The sequence below is a fragment of the Oculina patagonica genome, chromosome 10, assembly GCF_052425735.1.
Source record: "Oculina patagonica isolate OP01 chromosome 10, crgOcupat, whole genome shotgun sequence".
NCBI lineage: Eukaryota > Metazoa > Cnidaria > Anthozoa > Scleractinia > Oculinidae > Oculina > Oculina patagonica.
Window position 1 is genome coordinate 9,757,551 of NC_135767.1, and position 23,840 is coordinate 9,781,390.

Consider the following 23,840-nt stretch of genomic DNA (forward strand, 5'->3'; position numbering starts at 1 on the left):
TGAAGAATTATGCAGATCTCCGAGATCTTATTTATACGAAAGCCAAATTCATTAATAATTGTTTATTATTCATTCAAAATATTTCCAGAGCTTCAAATGCACAAAATGAATTTAATAGGGTTTTGACAGTAGGCAAAGTACACAAATACACAACAACGTTTGCTTTTAAATTTGATTTAAACTTCAAAAACTCGGTTACCTTTATTAAAATTCTTGTCCTTTATAATGTCGATATTTAGCACTTGCTTAAAGTGTCTATTGAAGCTAAATCTGATGACACAAAGCAATATTTCGAGAACAGGTTTCCACCGTTCTTGCTTACTTTGACGTAGAATTTTCGTAAAACCGCTCTGAGTCCTCCGCTGTGGCTGGATCAGGGATCTTTTCCTCTTGAAGATACGCTTTCAAAATCCATCGACTCCCCTTTGTTGCTTTTTCTGTGTTTCAACTTTCCTTGTCTTCTAATAACTTTAAAATTTTACCTCTTCGTAATGCTGAAATCTAGCGGCCATTTTCGCGATTTCAACCTGCTCGGCAGCAAAGCTGTTCAGTCGCGTGACGTCAGCGGTTCTTGGGGACGAGGTTGCGATCGGATAATCATGCTTGGGAACAAGGTTGCGATCCAATAATTTTTGATATTGGACAACTGACGTCCAATAATTGGAATTTCTTCCAGATTTGACGAGCGCTAGCCGAATAGCTGGAATTAGCCGGGGATTGAAAGCCAATCAGAAACACAGAAATATTTTGAATGAATAATAATAATATTTATTATTTACACAGCAACAATTTGTTTATTTTTAAATGTAAAATAGATAAATGTACATGTAGTAGTTAACCTTTTCAGTGTGAAAAGAAGGCCTTTGTGTTAACTCTGCTGCACAACAGACACTTACCACATGACTCATAATGGATTGGTGCAGTGCATTAAGAAGCTTCCGAACTACTTCCTGCATGTTTGGTACTTTACTCTCATCACCTGGTAATACCAAAAGAGTACACATTAAATTATGACTATGCAAATCTATTTGATTGAATCAGAAATTCCATGCAAACAACTAAATAGTTACAGCTATCGGTCATACAATGCACATACATTGTACATGTATTGACTAAAATACTTACCAACCAGTTCAGCTTTCTTTCTCAGAAGTTCTCTTGCAAGGCTTAAAGCATCCTACCAAGAAGCAAACAAAAAAATTTTGTATTCCTAAATTAACTTTCTTGAAAATGTTTAGTGATGAATTACCACATTGGTAAAAGAGTCAATTGAGATTATTTTGGTTACTTTTAAAAATTTATTTATAAAAAAAGAAAGACAGGGAAGAAAAAGAAATTTTACCTTGTAAACCTGGGAGTCAGGCTCATTATAGCGGCAAGCATTGTCAAACATTAGCTGAAAGTCTGACATGAAGTCATCCAGAGTCTGATACTGATCTCCATAAAGTTTGGAGTTGATCTTAGCCATGTCTATCGGCTTTTTTATCAGTGTGTAATAATCTGGATATTCCTGTTACATAGAAAATAAAAGTTATTGACAGCAAAGATAATTCAATGGTACATAGCATCAACGGATGTGTCGATAACGAAGACCCTGAAAAACGAAGACCGAAGACTCACTGGTCTAAAACGAAGACCAACTGGTCTAAAACGAAGACCCAATAGTCTAAAATGAAGACCCACTGGTCTAAAACAAAGACCCACTGGCCTAAAACAAAGACCCACTGGTCTAAAACGAAGACCCACTGTTCTAAAACGAAGACCCACCGGTCTAAAACGAAAACAGAAGATCGCTGTGCTGTTCTTTGCACAAATAAAAATGTCATCTAAATGCGCGAGAAATTTGACAGTTGCTTTATCTCTGAACAGTATTATCCACGTGAAATCGTATCATGCATGTCATGCAACCTAGTTCCAAGATTATCAGTGTATAATGAAATATGAGTGACTGGCCTTTGCGACTTCCCAGTGTGTGCCACAGGTAGCAGTTTTCAAAGTGGCCCTACGATTATATCTTTGATTGACCGCCCTCTTTTGTAAGATATTAGAGGCCGGTCTTTGTAGATTTCCTTGAGCAATGGTTGTTGCTCTAATAAATGCCAGTTTTTCATGAGGAATTGGTATTACATTGTGTGGTGATTCTTTTGTTTTCTTGTGGTTGTTGTAGGAGTGCTAGCTTCCTGTTTTAAAACGGTACTTATGAGAGGACCGTTTGAACAAGGTTCTCTGAGCTGGGTGACCTCTCTCACGCAGGCGTAATAATTATTTGAAGTTTTGAATGTTCTCTTCAAATTTTTTTAGAAGAGTTTGCTCTGAGAAGCCTTAGAGCGTTGTGTTTTTTTTTGTTTTTTTCCCCGTATATTGGAATGTTTCAGTAGGTTTGAAGTGCGTACGGACATCTGGAACTGAATCGTTTTTTAATCTTTCGCCTTTATTAACACTGGTGTCAAGAAATGCTGTTTCTGTTTTACAAATTTCAGTCGTAAATTTAAGCGTGGAGTGGTTATTGTTAGCTTGTTCAATGAACTGTATTACTTCCTCTCTGTTTGAAGTCCAGAGGGAAAATATATCATCTATATTGTGTTTCCAAACGAGTGGTTTCAGTGCGCTTTGCTTTAGAATTCCTGTTTCTACATGTACCTTGGCCATAAAGATATTCGCTATTTCTCACGCATTCGGATAACATTTTAATTTATGCAAAGAGGAGCGCTATGCTTCAGTGTTGTTTTGCAGACGCTACTCTATCTTTTCTTTCCGTTTTAGACCAGGGGGTCTTCGTTTTAGACCAGGGGGTCTTCGTTTAAGACCAGTGGGTGTTCGTTTTAGACCAGTGGGTGTTCGTTTTAGACTAGTGGGTCTTCGTTTTAGACCAGTGGGTCTTCATTTTAGACTATTGGATCTTCGTTTTAGACCAGTGGGTCTTCGTTTTAGACTAGTGGGTCTTCGGTCTTGGGTCTTTGTTTTCGACACAAATGTTTGGTTAAATTTGTTCTTCTTTGCATTTGCAATTAACATGTTTGTAATTTATTGTCAGGGGATTTGAAACTAGGATGAAAATAATGAGGTCGCTCACAACCTGCATTCTAACGTTTTTACATTTACAGACAGCAATGACAAATTATTTGTAGCAAGAAGTTACAAATATTTATAAATGATACATTTACTTACTGCTCTTGATGGTAGCTTTTGGAAGATGAGACAAAGTTGTCTTCCATGGCTATCCTGAAGGAATCAACAGGGAAAAAAACAGATCACAACATGGTTGTATTTAAAGAAGCAACAAAGAAATGATAATGACAATTCCAAATATTAAGTTGTCCTATAAGCAGGTGGCAAGTAATCATCAACACATGAGTGCATGCTCAACACCTTGATTTGTCATTTTTATGCTAGTAGCCTATAAATTTATGAGAAGCGTTTGTGGCCTGACATTACTGTTATGCCTATGGAAAATGCAAATGACAACTAGCATCTCTTACAGTGCAGTCCTTGACAGCATTGAACAGTTCTCGACACAGCTCCTTTAATTCATTAGTAGCTGAAGGCACATGGCTGTACTTCTTGGCTGAGCCTGGTGAAGATCTGCAGAGAACATTGCAGTATTAGTGGACAGTGATAAATTGATTTAGTGACCGAGGGTTCTCATATAAGGACCCCAGTACTAGTACCACTTTACACCAGAGTCGGTACCTGACAGTGCCTACTTACAAATCAGACATAAAGAAATTCACATGATCAAGTGTTCTTTCCTGTCTGCCTACTCTCCCATGGCTGCTCTCCTGCATTTTTTCAAAACTTAATTTCAATGGACTGGCCAGGGCTCCTGGCTAAATTATTTCGTTTCTTTGTTTTTTGACATAAACATGGGAATGTGAAAAAGCACTTTTTTATTAGACAACTTGTAGTTAACAGATACTGCAACTCAAGAACCGTCAGTAACATTAGGGGTTGCTTAAGTCAACACTATTCAATTGTTTGATAGCGGAGCTCCCAGCGCGTGCATCTCGGAGCACCATGGGTAATGCGGGTACGTGAGAATTTTTGTAGGATGCCGAAAAAATTTGGTCGCGTACACCCAACTGTGCCTACAGACTCTCGGGGAGGCAGAGGGGAGTTCCAACACAACCCCACCCGGGAGAGGTGAATGCGATATTTTCTTGGCGGGAAATCGCGCGACGCTGCAGCAACCCGCGTTTACTTGGCGGGAAATTACAAGGCTATCGTCACTTTTCAACGAAAAGTTTCCTTGAAAGTTTTTTTCGGCTAATTTAGCGAACCGATTGTATTACAGAACTGCAATAGTTTTAAACTCGAGAAGATTGTTTTATTGTGCTATTGTCATGGCAACAAACAATAGCAAAGTGAATATAACGTGTACTATACAGGGTTCAAGTGAATAACAAAGGGAGAGTGAACGGCAGAGAGCAAGAATTAACTGGTGAAATGCAAGCCAAGAAGATCGTGAAAGAAAGTGAGCCAGGGATAGAGAAAGAAGACGAAATTTTAGCTAGCAACGCAGCGAGGCAGAACGAGCGAGGGATAGAGAAAGGAGACAAAATATGAGCGAGCAACGCCGCGAGGCAGAACGAGTGGGGGATAGAGAAAGGAGACGAAATAGTAGCGAGCAGTATGACGAAGCAGAACGAACCAGGGCGAGAGAGAACAGGCAAAAGAAATGGAGAGAAGAACGTGAAAAAGAGCTACAGAGGCAAAGAGAACGGCAGCAAAACAACAACATGATAACCGAAGGCAAGTGAGCTAATTAAGTTTCGTTTTATCAGCTAAGGGACTGGTCAATAAGTATCAGGGGGGGGGGGGGTGGGCCGGAGCAAAAAAGGGATACATATCATCATCCTCTCTTGATATCATATATAAAGAAAATAACATGAATAAAAAAATCAGTCTAAAAAATTATAAAGGGGAAATAAAGTGCATGACGGGCTGTGCCCCGACCTATCCGACTTCGCAATTTGTCAAAAGGCAACAAATATCAAGCAGAACCACAAGAAATTCACAACAACTGAATAATTATTCCCCTGTGCAAAACCTCTGCTGGCCAGACAGAATAGTAAAGCTATGGAACTCTTTAGACAAAGACTTAAAACTATGCAAGAGTCATACAATTTTTAAGAAAACTCTGAAGACAAAGCTTCTCAACGAGTTTTTAAATTAATTTTTTTTCTTATTTCTTTCATTTTCTTTCTATTTCTTTTTATTTTTTATAATATATAATTAGTGTATATATTTTAAATTTTATTCAACTTCATGTATTGTTCACTGAAAAACCTCTTTAGGAGTAAAGTGTTCAATAAAATTTTGTCTTATCTTATCTTATCTTATCTTATCTAATAACTGGGGAGCTCCGCTTTTAGGCTTGCCTAAATCTATGTATTATGTTTTATATTACATTCAGATGAGAAAGTAGCCTGCGTTGCGGGCGTTCAAAGAGGAAGGAGAAGGGGAGTTCAAGCTCCTCGCACCTTGCGCTTAGCGCTCTAACCCCCTTCTCCTTCCCCTTTGAACACCGGCCATGCAGGCTAATGAGAAAGCAGATTACATTTGAGCAGTTTACCTGTCTAATGAAACTACAGTAAATCTCTAGCCGGGGGGGGGGGGGGGGTCCTTAGAAAATGACATCCAAAGGGGAGAAGTCAAACAGGGTCTTTAAGGGAAACACGGGTCTAGAAAAATTTTACCTTAAATGAAAGTTCATACAATGAAATTACTGAAAATAGTAATAATTTGCTTTGACATCCAATTTGTTGTCAATAATCGGGACAGCAAAATAGTCATTTTGCTGCCGCGAGCGGCCATCTTTTTTCTCCCATCATGCAAGCGAGGCTATGACGTTGCGTTAGTCAAGGATTTAGTGGGGTTTAGTGAACAGCAAAAGTGAGTCGCGCTGTCCACAGAAATCAAGTCAGATGGAGCCATAAACCTGCCCACAATACGACATGTCCTTCGAGGAAGGATCGCTCATCAAGAAGCTTCAAGATCAACCTGTAATAGTGGAATGCGATGCTGACGGCCCTACACAATCGCATCTTGGTAATCGCGACCGGTGTAGCTGCAACAATTTCCAAGTTTAGCCCACAAAAACAGAAAGTATCAGTGCTCGAAATTAACTTTTAGGTCTGGTGTTCCACAGGACGAGTAGGCTTAGAATTTACTCGTCCCAGGAGCAAAGCTACTGGTCACTCTTTACATTTTTTTCCCACGTGTAATGGCAAATGCAATAAGTAATTTGCACCTGCAGGTAAATACATGCCAAATTATGATCAAATAATTTAACACAACCATATAATATGCATTTTTTTAGTAAGTATTACTACAATTTCTTCTCCGTTACACGTAAGAGCTGCAACGTACATATATGCATCACTGATTTGGCCTCGTGTGCCTTTAAGCAGTTTGAAAGTTATTCGATCCGATCGTCAGGAAATATTGCGTGTTTGTTCCATTTGGAAATTCCCTGCAAAACTTGCAAAAAGTTTTGTTTTCTTTTTCATCAAACTGGACTGTGGAGCCATTTGTACCTAGAGTATCCTACTTCCGCTTTACAAATGACTGGTTGTCTCTTCCAGAATTTTTAAGAAAGCCGATGCCATGCGAGATTTTTAAGAAAACCCTTACAAAGTTCTTACTGGATAAACATTTTAGACTATGAACAAATATTTTTAGTTGCACAATGTTATATAATGTTAATAGATAACTATTTGTAATTAGTTTTTTTAGGACAGTAGGTAGTTATTTTATATTTTAGATCTGTGACATTTGTACTTCCTTTTAGATTTTAATACTTTTTTATTTCCCATTTTTAACCTTAGTTAGTAGTATCTTAATTCTTGTCCTAGTTTTTAATCTTAGTTAGCATACAACATGGGTTTTGTCTTTTTATTGTATTTTAGATTTTAATGTATTTTAATGTTTAACATTTATTTTCTCAGAGGGCCCTCCTGAAAACCACCCCCTAGGTGATTGGAGGCCTCCTCTTAAAATATTATTTATTATTATTATTATTATTATTTCCACGATTCCCAAAACTTCCGTGTCCTTTTGGTCGGAGCTGCAGCAGGCATTGAAGGTGTTGCTTTCCTCCAAAGAAATAACTCAGTGAACTTTAAACTGATTTTCGTTTGGACATTTCGACAAATCAAGTTGTATTTTGGAAGAAAATATATCAAGTTGAGCAAACACGATACATTTCATTTCGAATAGAACCCAGACTTTTACCTGCCAAGAGTTCTAACGCCTGGCATTTTTTCTCGTTGTTTCGAAACATTCGTTTTCGAAAATTCTTTGTTTGCTTCGACACATTTAATTATCGGAGAGCTGTAACTTTACTCGTCCAGAGGACTAGTGGCAAAAAAATCTACTCGTTTTGGGCAATTTTCACTCGTTTTGGACGAGTGGACGACCGTTAAGTTCGAGCACTGAGTATTTGTTACCAGGAGATGGACATTCTGGGTTCAATACCGTTTGGTCCTCAAAGGTTTAAATTGAACCTTTCGAACTTTTTTGAACTTTTACTCAAAGGTAAACATTTTAATACAGAGATACCTTACGGAACCAGCATGTAAGCCACTTGTCAGTTTACAAATGCGACTTTAATGGTGAGTTGTTGTTTTTTATTTGTAGGAGACAACTCGAGAAAAAAGTAAAACATTGCAATTTTTCTTTCAGTGGTAACAGAAAAATACATCCGATTATAAGCCCCCCTCTTCCAGATGACAGTAATGAGTAGGGCTAAATGTTGCTTTATTATGCGTTTTTAACTAAAAAATGTATTTCGATCAACACTCCCGTGGCTTGTTTTGAAACGTTTTTTTTCATTCTGCTTATAAGCCCTCCCCTTACGAAGTTGTATAAGCCCAGGGCTTATAACGGGAATTCTACGGTCGTATTACTTTTGCACCGAAGATCTAGGTCATTGCAAAACCAGCTTTGACTAATGCTACGTCATAGCCTACGTCATTCAAGATGGCGGCCGTCGGTGTTCGAAAGCGGTGATTTCGAACAATTTCAAAGCCCTCTTGCTAAAATATAAGGCGGCGCTTCACCAAACGACAACTATTTTTGAAGTCCTGAACACTTGGGCTTTCATTTAAGGTAAAATTTTTTAGACCCTTGTTTCCCTTTAAAAACTTTACAAAGGATAGCGGTAGAGAATTGAGAGCAGGTAACAATAAATAACGACCCCCCAAATACATAATCAGAACATATATGTTAGACTAAACCAGAGTTTATTAGTACCTAGACTTCACTGGGCCATTTACATAGTGAGCTGGGAATAGTTTTCTATTTATTCATATCAAAATCAAATTTTGTACATATATACACTTAATTTTTACCTTTTTAATTTTTTTAATTTTTACTTTTTTATGTGTGTAATTTTTGAACCTTTTTATTTCACAAGAGCCTTTTAATGAACTATGGCTCCTGAGCTTTTCGTGGTTAAATAAACTATGTCTATGCCTAAAGAAAAATAATGGATTGTGAGGACAAAAGGACTTCACTTACGATATTCTTCCAGACTTAGTGGGTGTAGCCTGTTTAGCTGGTGTTACTTGAGATGTGCTGCCACTCTCGCCAGCCTGAGATGGAGCTGCTGAATAAAGATTATTTACCGGTAGCTAAACTTGGTGAGCCATAAATAAACCCTTTCACTCTTGAGGGTGTCATACTGTGAAATTCCAATAATATTTTCTACAGATTATTTGTGTGCTTTTTCTGTTTTGTTGGGTTTATTATAATTGTTTTTTTTTAGGAGTGGGAGGGCCTTTGGAAAAAAATTACTCATCAAAAGTTGTTGGACTTAGATATGGAAGCAAGTAAGAAGATCAATACTGGATTTTTCAACTCCCTTCCTAACCAGGAATAGTTGACAGCTTCCCTTCCTGTTAATGTGTTTTTGTTTGCCTCTTGACACCTTTTTGTTTAATTTCATCTTCTTTAGGATTAATGGTTGCAAAATTTATTTTCAGTGCTTCCTGTTTGACCTACTTTTGTAAAGGAACTCAAAAAAATAAATACCGTATTTACTCGAATAGCGCCGCGGCGCATTCGCGCCCAAGTGCGGCGCATCGGGGGGCGCAAAAAACGGAGCAACAAACAATCTAAAGACGAACGAACAGACTACGATGTAAGATTTGGAAGAAAAAAATAATGGGAGAGCGGGATATAATTGAGCTGCGGAACATTGCTGACGAAAAGGCATTCCAAGGCTGTTTTAGAGTTGCGTGTGTCAGTTACACGGAACCCGAAAAGCGCCGGACGCGGCCGGGGGCGCTATTAACTTCTGGTCCCAAATGCGGCGCACGAGGGCGGCGCGGGGGGCGATTCGAGTAAATACGGTACACATGTATTTGGTCTATGCTTACTGTGTGATAATTTTACCAATTTTTTATTACAGGAGGCCTTCTTCTTGGAAGAATTTCAGTTAATCTGTATCTAAGATTTTGGGCTTACTATCAAGGAGAGGTGGGGTTAATTAGAAGTATTGCATTAAAAGATTTTAAAAGTCAACAGCTTTGTTTTCCTGAAAATAAAAACAAAAATACCTGGCTGAGATGGACCAAGTGATTTCCTCTTTTTTCTCAACACTTTTTCTAAAGTACAGGCATCCTAAATATTGAACAATCCACACAACAACAAACTTAACACAGATATCACAGACAATGCAAATTGCTAGATTATATTGTGTAGCTTGCTTAGGACTGTATGGTTACTTAAAAGCATTATAAATTGTTTGTTAATTGGCACCCAACATTGACAGGGAGATTTTAAAATGAAACACTTATTAAAATTTTCATTATCAAGAGCTTGAGGAAAGCCATAGCAATAGTAAGATCAGTTTTAAAATAATATATAATGTAGTTAGTAAAATATTTCATTCTCAGCTCTTCTACATATTATCACCACCACTCCTCTTGCCATGCAGTAGGTGGATAAAATCTCACCCAAACAAATTAGAATTTGGAGAAAGAAATCAAGATTGTAGGTTTTAAGTTGGGAGGAAATTTAGAGTACTGTCAGAGCAAGGTGAAAATCAACATTAATATTTGTAACCTCACATAAAGTAATGGCAACACGCTAGAGATCAAAGAATCAACTCTGTAGTTTTTCACAGTACACGAAATAACTTGTGATTCAGAATTTCCTTCTGAGGAAATACTGTATGACCAGTCCTGACTAGTAGAGGGAATGGACCCAACTGCTATCCCTGCCTAGATCTGGGTCCCTGCTGTAAAGATAGCAGTTGAATGATATGGTGATATGATATGAATGATTCTGCTTATTGCCGTAATGATTCATATATTAACTGCTAAATGAACAATTCTTTTTAAAATTAACTGAACTTTAATATTTGTTACTATTAATTACAGTTTCTGTTATTGTTAGTTATTTAATATTTATTAAAGTTTTGTTTTGAACATTTGGTTGTTTCTCAAAAAATTAAATAAGTGCCCTTAAATTGAATAAGCGCCCTGTCTCAAATAAGCACCCTCCCTTGAAGTGCCAAAAGTAAATAAGTGCCCAGGCGCTACATCGAATCATTACGGTATATACATGTCTGTACCTGGTACACTTGAGAATCTTCTTCATTGTAATATCGTGCATTGTCAAACATAACTTCAAAGTCCAGCATCAGTTCATCTTCACCAGAATACTGTTAATAAAAAAAAAACACATTGAAAATTAACAACAATAATTTCAATGTTAAACACTATTTTCAACATTTTTTTTGTGTAAATCTCCCAGCATCTGTGGAATTATTTCTGATGAGCCCATTATAGTCTATAAAACTATTGAAGATCCGATACCAGGATTCATTGTAAGAAGATAAAAGCGTTCTCTGGTAAAATATTTTAAAAATTATTAGCTTTGGCTGGCCAGTCTGGCTGTCGAAAGCTAATAATTTTTAAATTATTTTACCAGAGAACGCTTTTTATCTTCTTACATTAATATAGTCTGTACATACATACAGTGTACAGCCTGTAGTTCTAATTATAAACTTTTTTCTTGAATTCTCCATGATTATTGCAACTACAATACGTGTGGTTGATAAAAAAGTGAACAAGGTACTTTATGCATGGGGTTGGAAAATCCAAAAGAAATTAAAATGAGAAAATTATATTTGATGTATAATTTGTAAATGAAATTTATTCACCCACTTTACACAGAAGTTTACTCAGGAGCTCGTTAAGACGGTGTATGTGTGTCTAAGATCAAATTGGAATTTGGAGTGGTGGCTTTTGTGGTGGGGGGGAAAACGGAAAACTTAGAAAAAACCCTAAGAGCAAGGACAAAAACCAACCACAAACTCGACCCACATACATATATGGCAACATGCGGGAATCGAACCTTTGCCACAATGGTACAAGGCGAGCTCTCTCATTACTTGTCACGGGCCCTGCTCCCCTACTACTGGTCACCACATCATCTGCTTAATTAAAATTATTTCTTAAAGGATGTTATGCTATGCCTTATGCCAACCTTAACCTTGCACATTTGCAGAGTCATAATATCCATCCCTCTAACATGCTTATTATCAAAAGAACAATCTTGTACTAAACAATTGCTTTCATAAAAAACTTACTTTGTTATCTCTGACGTTGTTCTCAATCTGGCTCAAACAGACAGGCTCAGATATCACTTGATAGTAATCTGGATAATCCTAGTTCAAGAATTTAATCACATATGTTTATATCATTGTGACCCAATTTAACCCAATTCAACCCATTGAGTCATTGGATATTGATTGTTTTTAAACATTGAATGCAATTATGCTACCTACATTGTAATTTTAAGAATTATCTACAACCACAGTGAATCACCATTTACCCTGAAAATAGCTAGTTTTGAAAGCCAGAAACCACAAACCCCAAAACTAAAGCTGAAAAGATGTAATTGTGATTTTGTTTTCTCAAATAAACCAAAGTTGCACAACATCATTATTGCAAACAAAATGCTGACGTTGCTTATTATGGTCCATATGACAAAACAAAATCCAAAATTACAACCTTTATTCAATGAGCCAGAAAATTATAATACTTTATGGGGTTACCATTGATGGCCACACACGGAACGAAACGCCAATTTCCTCCGTGATACCTTAAATAAAAAAAAATCTGAGCCTCTTGATTACATAACCATGGTGTAACCACCTTTTGAAGTCAAACATTCACATTCTTTGTAAATTTACATTGTTTACTTTTAATTGAAATGCCTGATCAATGAGGTTAACAAAAATGTTCAACGTATTTTGAGCATTTAAGGTTTTTGTCTACACCTGTATTTTGAATTTGATTAACAATGAAAACATGTAATTGCTTTTAAATATAGGACATACAGAACAAAATATTTGTAAATATTGATATCCCTTGAGATTTCTTTCAAATTGATGGTAGCTTTAAAATAATAGTTCTTTAAGGTAGGAAAGCACCACATTAAAGTAATTATAATAAACCAAATATAAAGCAGGAAGGTTATGACAATGGCACACCAATTTTCAAGTGCTGTCTGAGACATATCTCTTTTACCAATGTTGACTATACTGTAATCCATTTTCTACACTATAAAACACTGTGTGATGAAATGTTACAATGTACTAAATGTACAAACCTGTGCTGAAGGAAGTTCCACAAATATTGCTGAAAGGTATCTTCCATTCTCATCCTAAATGTACAAAGAAGGAACCATCATCATGTGTCTGGCCTTGAAACTTAACTGTATGCTTAGAATCATATGCATCTCTACTACAGATCACGACGGCAAGTTTCAAACCAAACATTCTTCAGCTATTATCAAATCCATGACATTTTATATTATAAAAATAATTGTATAAACGTCTTCACTATTAAATATTTATTGCTGTTTTACAACAAATCCCTAATCCCATAAAAGGAACATTAATGTGATAGGGGGATAACAGCAAAACACTGTTGGTAAGGTGACACAGACAAAAAAAACTCATTTTCCTGCTCAAAAAGTTTCCTTTAACATCTTGAGCACAGGTGGTGGTGGGGGAGGGGGGAGAAGGTGGTAAGAGGGGTAAGGTAATACATGTACTATTAAAAAGTTATCTATTAATCCTAAATTAACATACCGGTAAGTCAAGCATAAACATTAGTAGTTTAATCTCATTATTGGGAGACCATAAAATTATTTGCCCTTTATATAAGCTGATGCCATTATTAATAGTGATTTTCACTGCCTATCATTTATGAAAGGAAGCCTTTCATAATTGCCTATGAATCTACAAGTGTCATCACATTTTAATACTTCAAGAAGCACAGCACGTTCCCTCACCTGATAGTTCACCACAGCCTTGTACAACTGACGCATTCGTTTTCTCAACACAATAGGATCCACCTCTTCAACCTTCTTGCTTTTCTTGGGTTTTCTTATCTCTGTTTTTGGTTTCCTTTGAATGATCTCTCCACTTACTTCCTCTTTAACAGATGGCAACTCAGGATCCAATTTCTTGGGCTTCTTTTTTTTCTACAATTTATGCAAAGTTACAGATATAAAATACATTCTTCATGTTTTTGACCAGCTTAACTTTCAGCTGCACAAGACAATAGAAAATATTTTGTTTGAAAAAATACAGCTGTGCAAATGTTGAAGGATTGTTTAGATTACATCAGTCGAACAAAAATACAATTAGATTAATCAATAGACCACCCACTATTATCAATGGTTAACCATGTGATGTTTGTTGCATACAAGTGTTATACTCTTTGTTAACTTGTTAAAGTTCACCTCTTCAAAAGATCCAGCATGTGACATGCTTAGCGTTATGCATCTATCTGCCTAATTAAACAAAGCAATGTTAAGTCCTGGTCAGATGGTCCCAGTAGTTTTGTTCAGCATCGTTTGGTCTTGTTGGACATGTAGTCAAACAAACACAAACAACAGGCTAGCTAGGGCTCGTGGTTAAATGGTTTTACATGAAATTGTTTATACATTGAGAAAAATATCAATCAGTTAGTCACACAAGCTACTATGAAACACTTTATTAAGATGATGTTGAAACAAAGTGTTGGGACATTTGACCAGGGCTCGAGTTAGAAAGCTAGTTTAAAATTTATATTATCCTAGCTAAGTAAAGCTAAACTAAAACAAAAACCTACTTCTGACTGCATATCTTATCAAATGAAAAAAAATTATATGCACAGGCATTAACACAATAATCAGCATGGCCCGGCAATGCTCCAGATCTTTTCTGGGTCACTACCATAGAAAAATGTCTGTATCTGACTAACTAGGCTAGTATATAAGCTAACAGGGGACACTGACATAGTTAAAAAGTTGTCGACAACAAGCCATAGTAAAAGCAAAAAAGTGGTACAAGGATCATTGTCCCTCACGGCCAGTTTTGGTGGTTTGGGTCAATAGGTTAATGAAATGTTAACATGGTGAGGCGGAGTGAAATGAACAACGTCTTTACTCGAATAAGCGCCGCCCCCGAATAACCGCCGCCCTCGAATAAGCGCCGCATTTGGGACAAAAAAGTTAATAAGCACCACCCCCGAATAAGCGCCGCAGTCCTGTTGCGGCGCTTATTTGAAGAATTTCGTTTAACTTAAAACAGCACTACAAAGCAACTCTAAAACAATCTTGAACATTTTTTTTCTCAACGTTTTTTTTTTATATTTTTTTTTTTTTTCTCTCCCATTTTTTTTTTTCAACGCTCTTACAATACGTAGTTCTGTAGATGTTGTGAAGACCGCAAACTTTGCCATGACAGCTGGCGCCACTTCTGTCTCAACAAGAGACAAATACTGACAATCAAGAGACTCTTTTTTCAATAACCGTAAAAGATAAGATTCTTTGTAGAGTCCAAATTTTAAATAAGCGCCGCCCACAAATAAGCGCCGCCCTTGAATAAGCGACGCACTTGAGGCGCGAAAAATTTAATAAGCGCCACTTATTCGAGTAAAATATCGTATGTTTACAGCACAGTATTAACTAAAGCAAAAGGTTGGAGGCACTTCAGGATGGTCGTGCTAATTGTTTATGCGCATTCCTACTACGCACGTAATTCATGTCGCAACACCATGCCATGCCATACATTGAGCGTGCGCACTAAGTAAAATTTCTAAAAACATATAGGGCGAGTTGCCGTTCTGCTAGCTTCGCTTGCAATTTGCTCTGACAAAACTGGGAATTATTTACGCAACAGATGCACTTCTACAAAATGTGACTAAGATCGTTAGCCTCTGTTTACTCATCTTTGATATTTTTTTTTATAAACCCTGTAAATCATACTGAATAATGTGCACCAATTTTTCAAAATCAGGGTAGTTTTCCACACCCTTTTTCTCTGAAACGAAGTCTGTGACCCCAATTTAAATTTTTTGCATTTCTGACACAAGGTAACTCATTATCTGACCGCAGCAAAAAATTTAAAGACATCTATCGAGCAGAACATTTTGGCACGAACATCCTTAATTTCAAAAACGTATTGTCAACGGTGTCTTTCAAAAGGTTACAAAGCATTTAGTAACAAATTTATTCAAAAGCTAATAATGCATGTAAATCCCTAAACTTGCATTGAAAATGTATTGAATTTGTTTAGGAATTTACCCTCAAAGAAATCTTTAAAGTCATTTTTTGAGGCCCTTGAAACCTGGTTTCAGCTAAACTGCTATTGTTTAGTGACATATGTGTTGGTATTGGCAAAGAAAAGTTCCACTATTACTGAACCCTGACATTTCCTTATATTCTACTTCCTGGAAATATTTTAATGCATGGTTAAAAAGTGACAAGAACTACTATATAAAGAAAATAATTATCAATATTACCGGTAACTTCATACATCAGAGTTAAAGTTTAAATACTTTTTGGAGCAACTAATAATTGCAGCATTGTATAAAGAAATATAACTATTTAAACAAAGTAATCAACCCAAAGTGAAAAAATTCAATCTTGTGACTGAAAGTAAGTCCACTTTCAAGTTTACAATACCTTTACAATACCTTATAATATTCTTGCAAAGTTATTCCCTTCTCTTCCATATATTTTACTATTTCAACTTTCTTCTTTTTCATATGTTCTTGCATTCTTTGAGCATCCTGTCACAAAAGTAAAACTCTTAAATATTTGTACACTGCACACTTTATGAAATTAGTATTATTTAAACATCATAATTTTCAACAAAGTGCATGATCTGATGGTCGTCCCATAAAAACAAAACAAAAACAAAAACCTTCAAGCCAGTTGAGAACTGTCTTGGCTCCAGCCTGTCTGGTTAATAAAATCTTGACTTACCAGAACTTTGCATTTATTTTATTTTAATACCATTTCAGAACTAGAAATACCTTGTAGTAAATAATAAAGATGGTAAATTTCCAGCTGGGTAATAAATAGTGAAGAAATTATTCAACATGACACGACCGGTATGTGGGAGGCCATGGGTTCAATTCCCGTCAGGGACTCAGATTTTTTTCTTTGTCCCACGCTCGTGTCATGTTGAATAATTTCTTAATAACTAGAAATACCTTGTAGAGCATGGAGTTGGGCTCATTATACATCTGTGCATTTTGAAAACACACGTCCATATCCTTTTCTAGCTCATCAAGACTTTCATATTGACCAGTCTGAGGAAAAATGATAAATAGCTAATAAATCAGTGTCTGGGTTAGGATCAGTATAATCAGTGAAGAAGTGCATTGTGTTGTCATTAGCTTAACATGTCATTTGTTATAACATGTTCACTGTGGTTTGGAGGATTGTTTGAAAATTCAGAATACTGACAGTGTTGTACAGAGATTTGAATAGTGAACATTAAATAAATATTTAACAAGAAACGGAGCTTAACACCAGGAGAACTTTTACCATTTTTTGGCTTGAAAGGCATGACGCAGGGCAGTAAATTAAGAGAAGCAGGCATTACCGATAATTAACCATTGACACAGAAGTCCAAGGTTTGTGCAAGTCACAGTTAGCTGACAGTCATACTGTGCCAGAATCTCCCTCATTTTATGTTGACTTGATATACATGCATGTACCTGGACAAATTCCTGCTTAGACTTGCAAATAATTATTTCTATTTTATCTGTAGTCATGCAAAAAAGAAAGACTGTACAGTAACTCGAACCTTTAATAACTTAAACCTTCCTCTAACTTGAACCTTTTTCGATTCCCCTTCAGGTCATTTTATTACCAATTCTACCCTTGGTAACCTGAACTCCGATAATTAGGACCTTTTTCGATTTCTCTTGAAGGTTCAAGTTATCAGGATTCAACTGTACATGTATTGATCAAGCTTTCTTTGTTGTATTAACACCTGTACCTAAAAGTGGATACAAAAAAAGCCTGATTTTTTTTATTAATGCAAAGTATACCGGTAGTTACAAAAAAGAAAGCCTGATAATTTTTTTTATGACATTGTATCTTCTCATGACTTCCATGACTTAACACCACGGGAAGGGTGCATTGAGAAGCAATATCTGTAAGCATGGATTTGCTGACATTGACATAATTTGTAAAGTTATGACGTCACAAAAACGCTACAGATTTTGCTTCTTAATGCTCTGTACCCGTGGTGTTGATTTAAACAGAGAAAAATTAATGGAAACTGTATGAGTTTTTAAGGTTTTTGTGTTTTGGTCATGACTACGAAAAATGAAAGCAACCTTCAATAGATCAAACGGCCAAAAACTAAAACCAGGATACTAATTGAGCCCAAGATATGATGGTTAGAAGTCATCCATAGTCACCAGTTTGTAGTTAAGTGTCAACCCCCTAAAGTAACTATTAATTTTACTTTTTCTTACCTTTATCTGTGATCGGATTTTAGACAAAGCAATGGGCTGCTTGATGACTTCATAATAATCAGGATAGGCTCTGTGGAAAATAGCAAGTGAATAGTGCGATATTATTAACTCACAATCATCAGGCCCATCAGGCCAGGGCTTATCCCAGTTTCCATAACATCAAGCAACTTGGAGCATTTATACTCCCTCCTGGTTTAAACTCACAATGTAGTGCTGAATTAAGTAACACTGAAAATCAAATTATTTTAATTTTTTATAAAAAATTATTAGTTGTTACATCACAAACACACTTGGAGTGAACAAAATTTTAGATAAAATAATAAGGATTTACCACACATTACATTTTAATAAAACAAACCTTCTGGATGGCAAGCGAAGGAAAGGCTCTGAAAGAGCACGACCCGTAGGATCGGTAAAGTGATAGATCTCAGAAAATAGCATCATAAGAGGGTTGTCTGAATCTTGATCACCTCCACTAACATCTTCATCACCTGATGACAAACAGCTTACTGACTCAATCCATAAACAAACAAACAAACAGCTTGCTGACTCAATCCATAAACAAACAAACAAACAAACAGCTTACTGACTCAATCCATAAACAAACAAACAAACAAACAGCTTACTGACTCAATCCATAAACAAACAAACAAACAAACAGCTTACTGACTCAATCCATAAACAAACAAACAAACAGCTTACTGACTCAATGCATAAACAAACAAACAAACAGCTTGCTGACTCAATCCATAAACAAACAAACAAACAAACAGCTTACTGACTCAATCCATAAACAAACAAACAAACAAACAGCTTACTGACTCAATCCATAAACAAACAAACAAACAGCTTACTGACTCAATGCATAAACAAACAAACAAACAGCTTGCTGACTCAATCCATAAACAAACAAACAAACAAACAGCTTACTGACTCAATCCATAAACAAACAAACAAACAGCTTACTGACTCAATGCATAAACAAACAAACAAACAGCTTACTGACTCAATCCATAAACAAACAAACAAACAGCTTACTGACTCAATCCATAAACAAACAAACAATCAAACAAAGATTTCTTATACTGTCAAATTAAAACATCTTTAAGAATCATGTACTCTGGAACCTAGCTGATTGAGAGCCCTGCATCACTGGCACTCTGGAGCTATTAAAGCCCTGGAGCCCCTGGAGCTCTGAACAGAAGAATGGATATTTTTTCGGGAAAGTCATCCTTCAAAGCTCCCTATACCGTGATTAAAGGTGTCCAGAATACTTTAAGTGGTAAAATAAATTCATCTCCTTGCTTTCTACTTTCTTATGGAGCCGCCATTTTGTTTTCGGGTAAACTGGAGCGAGCACGGAAAGCTTAAGGGAAAACTGCTGCCAAAAAAAATTAACAATGTGTGAAAGTTGATAGTTTCTAAAGAAACACAGCTAGCTGGAACTAATTATGGCGCTGCGTCAGTATGCAAGTAAAACACTAAATTCCTTTCCATTTGATAAAGGTAAAAATTAACTTTCATGTGAGCGTTAGCCGTTTAAACTGTTATTTGTTATTCTAGACAAGTAGTAGTATACACTGGCAAAAGTAAATGTTCGTCGATTTAAATGCCTTTGGAGGTACAAATCAAGGTTAAAAATAAGCAATCAAGAATATTTTCTTTCTGAGTTTCACGCAGTATTGAAAATGATTACCAAGGAGGAAGGGTGCCATCTTCAGGGGTCTTCTCTCATTCTTCATTCTAGTAGTAATTCTACAACATGTTAAAAAAGTGTAACTTTATTTGTATTAAAATATCAATATATTGTCAGAATCACAAGCATTGAGACGCTAACTGTTAACTTCGTGAAAAAGAATGCAGTTCTGAGAAGGGTGTGATCCAAGGTTGTCCTTGGTATCAGGTCTTTTTTACAGCATGGATTAACCAGACGGACCATGGCCATTTTATTCTACATTGCCATACCCCCCCCCCCCCTGCCCCCAAATAAAAAAATTACAACAGGAACTCCATACTTGGCCATTACACAAGCCTAGAAAATAAATATGCTTTTCAGACTAGACAAGATTGAATTTCCCCATGTCTTATCATTAACTACTATTCAAACGCGGTGACTGGCGTAGATTAAACACAAACAACAACTGTAACGAAACTCAACTTAAGCACAGATAGAAACCCTTCTTTAACATTGCACCTATTTTCACCTTAGAACTTCCATCCTTCTGCCAAAGATAAAAAATATAACTAGTGGTAACCACAGGTTAGAAAGTGCGAGCCTCGATGCAGTTAAGAGAAGGTACTGGAAGGGAAGTGTTTTTCAATTACTGGACAAAAGTAGCCTGCGTTGCAGACGAACAAAACCCCGGTATAGTGCGTCTGCGAATTACTGCACAAAATCTTGTTCCGGCCCCCCGCGTGTTACCAGGGATTTCTATAATAACCTCTGATTGGCTTTTGAATAGGGCCGTTCTTTCGTGCGTCGTAATTGGTCGAGTGCATCATGAGAAACCATAGTTACGCTTTCGACGAAGACCAGATACAAAACAAACTTGGCGGCGATCACGGCAGATCGGACCAGATCGGTGAGAATTAGCGTTTGAAGCGGCAAAAAAGCAGCCGGTTCGAACTATCTCATAAAAAAAGAAAACAACAATAACGACAAGAAGCATACACAACTGACAAGCAAAAAGGTCATGGTATAAATGTTGAATAATCTACATTTGTCTTGTGGTGAAAGAATGTCACACAACGAACATCCGTCATCCGTGATGAGAAGCGACACACCTTGCAACACAATAAACAGCCGGACCCGGCATTACAAATGCAGAATGCAAGTAGTCGACATCTTCACAAAAAATTTAGGACCAGAGGGAATATTTCAAAAGCTCAAAAAATATCTTGCAAATATGAATGTTCCAAGACTAACCGCGATTGTAATTACATATGACAAATGTAAAACAGAGGTGTCAAAATATCCGGGAAAAATATACAAACGGAAAGCCGTGCAGACCAATGTCTTATGGCTCTACTCAACTTTAAACGCCTCCAAATAATACAACTGACAGCATATCGTGCCCTTTCTAAACAAGTGAAAAGCGAAATAGATTGGATGACCAATTCCAACACAGAACGGCACAAATATATGACAAGAACGTTTTACTGTATCTGGTATCTGGTATTCATCGAACGCGTAACTATGGTTTCACGAGATCCACTCAACCAATTACGGCGCACGAAAGAACGGCCTTATTCAAAAGCCAATCAGAGGTTATTATAGAAATCCCTGGTAACACGCGGGGGGCCGGAACAAGCTTTTGTGCAGTAATTCGCAGACGCACTATACCGGGGTTTTGTTCGTCTGCAACGCAGGCTAGACAAAAGAAAATTATTCCGAGTAAGGTCGAGTAACGCGTCACGCTTAAGTCACAAATGTTTTTATTGTTTCCTATTGCGGCGAACCAATCAGAGTTGTTTTTTGATTGACAGTTTTGCGAAGTGTAGTCGAACACCTGGTGTGAATTGAGATGTGATTTTCCTCCGTCGGCAAACTCCCTTTGTTGTTAGTGTTATAAGGAATTTCTCGAGAATAACCGTTGTTGGAATCATTCGCTTTGCCGTAGTTTATCTGTGATACAATCACAGCAGATCTTCTCAAAAGCAACACCTATAAAACAACGTCTGCAAAACGTAATGTCTGCAAGACAGAAGCCTCGATCTAATGTGACAAACTGTTGATTTTTCGCATTCTTATCGCTCTTGGAGACAAGATTTTTCTCTTCCGGTGTTACGACAAACTATCGTGATTGACACATCTTTTGGTTCTGCGTCTCCTGACTTCTTATCTAAATGCCCGCACACCAGCTTACAAATTTATATTTTCTTTGGCGACTAATTTCTTAACAATCACGTGCTCTTTCGCCCTGTGCACGCTCCAGTTTACCCGCCAACACGGTCTTTAGCAATAACTAGTTTCCAGCTTCCGCGAAAACAAAATGGTGGCTCCAGAAGAAAGTAGAAAGCAAGGAGATGAATTCATTTTACCACTTAAAGTATTCTGGACACCTTTAATCAAGGTATAGGGAGCTTTGAGCGATGACTTTCCCCCCAAAATATGGTTCTTAGCTTTCTGGGTCTTAGTTTTCCGGGGGTCTTAGCTTTCCGGGTCTTAGTTTTCCGGGGGTCTTAGCTTTCCAGGTCTTAGTTTTCTGGGGGTCTTAGCTTTCTGGGGTGAAATTTTGGGGAACTTAGTACATGTAGAAGGAAACCACTAATAGAAATCTAGTCCAGGAGAGCAGAACTAGCGTGTAACATGTATGACAATGTACCCTGTTGACATAATAATTGGGTTATTCCAGAAAAAATACACACCTCCCCGACGGATGGCAAACTGAAAATTCTCGCGGGAGGGGGGTTAATGGCTCGGGAAATCCGGGCGGGAGGGGGGGTCTGAACCTAAAAATTCTTCCTCGGGGGTCACTTTTAACTTTCACTCGATCGATATGTTTTACTACTTAAAAGAAGAAGTTTGCATTGGAAAATATTGTAGTCTTCCAGTTTATGGTGTTCTTACCACATATTCTTCAAGTTTACCTTCATAGGTCCTTTTATTCATGAAGAACCAGCGCGTTATAACAACAAATTTCGTTACGATCGTTTGACCGCGCACGCAACACCTGGAACATTTTTACGGTACCCAGGCCACCCGAGCCCGTGCTTTGCAACATCCTCAACAAAAATGCGAAGGAAAGGCGATCCGGCCGACTGCAGGTTGTACTTTTCTGTATATTTTAGCCAACCCGAGAACTTGTTTTGCTGGCTAACATGCGTATATACAATTTTGCGTATTATTTGGCTTCTTCCACTTTATTATCCATGCCTTACGATCGTTATGTGAAAAAGTTAATGGAAGCAAGAACGTGGACATTACGCATGAAAGCTTGAATTCTTGAAAGAAAGGCAAAAGATCCAGTTGACCTACAGACCCATATAGGTAATAAAATTTGAAATTATTGTAGTTCGAAAAGCTTTATTGATAAGCTCAAGTAAATGTCACATGAACAGTGCCAATAGCGGGAACTCGATCTTGTAAACACACGCCAATTTAGGCCGCCTTGTCGCCGACAACTGAGATGATAGTTTTTCTTTATTAGCGCATTAAGGACTTTTTTCACAGTGTTTTTCTTACATTTAGATAATTTTAAGACTTACAAATTTCTTATCTTGTACTTTTGTTGTGGTACGGAAAAAGCAAGTGGCATTTTCGAGGAGAGTGTACCGGAGATCACTCAAACGTAACACGCGCGATCAAAATAATCTGACTTGAAATGTTGAAATTTGGCCCGCAAAATTCGCGATATTACCCCAGTTTCGAAAATTATAATAAACAAGGATTTTTTGGATGAAATGTTGTGTCTTTTCTATTGTCTGTTGTTTTCAGTTAGGGCATTTAAAAAAAAAAATGGAAATCCGGGCGGGAGGGGGGGTCCTTGAGCTTGGAAATCCGGGCGGGAGGGGGGATCTAGCGATCTGGGAAATCCGGGCGGAAGGGGGGGGGGGCAAAAAATAATGTTTGCCATCCGTCGGGGGGGTGTGTATTTTTTCTGGAATAACCCATTATATCAAAGAATCTAATGTCTTAAAAAGCAACATGCTGAAAACAACAAAAAGCAAACAAATGCATGATTACCATAACCTTTTTAGGTCTTTTCCATGGTGAAAGCTATGAAAGACAGAAACTGCTGTCTGCCACTTATTAGTTATGTACAAGTTTGACAGTTTTGGCTAGTAATATTAAAGCTGTCACTAGTTAGGCTAGTCATCTAAAAAGTCAGTCTTGAGCCCTGCCACATTTCTATTATAATATTATGTAAGTACCGTACACACTTCATATTATTAAGACCTACACTGTACAAGCTTTTTGATGCAGTAATATATATATTTTAGTGAAGATAAACCTGAAAATATTTGTTGGACAAATCTACTCAGTTGTTCTTTTCACTTATCCCTATTCGTAAATGTACGTTGCAAATTAATTTTGTCATGAAAGGAGTACAGTTT

The 23,840-nt window shown here is 37.1% G+C and overlaps 1 protein-coding gene across 1 annotated transcript in view; it reads right to left on the bottom strand.

Annotated features, from left to right (window-relative positions):
• Window positions 1-23,840, bottom strand: part of LOC144667102 (protein polybromo-1-like) — a 68,438-nt gene that overhangs the window by 28,414 nt on the left and 16,184 nt on the right. Inside the window, 16 exon segments of the mRNA XM_078528480.1 lie at window positions 897-979; window positions 1,126-1,177; window positions 1,343-1,510; window positions 3,169-3,222; window positions 3,480-3,582; window positions 8,521-8,605; window positions 9,561-9,624; window positions 10,580-10,669; window positions 11,600-11,677; window positions 12,625-12,678; window positions 13,312-13,503; window positions 13,765-13,815; window positions 15,984-16,079; window positions 16,506-16,604; window positions 17,784-17,853; window positions 18,142-18,274. Coding sequence (XP_078384606.1) covers window positions 897-979; window positions 1,126-1,177; window positions 1,343-1,510; window positions 3,169-3,222; window positions 3,480-3,582; window positions 8,521-8,605; window positions 9,561-9,624; window positions 10,580-10,669; window positions 11,600-11,677; window positions 12,625-12,678; window positions 13,312-13,503; window positions 13,765-13,815; window positions 15,984-16,079; window positions 16,506-16,604; window positions 17,784-17,853; window positions 18,142-18,274 — 1,472 coding nt within the window.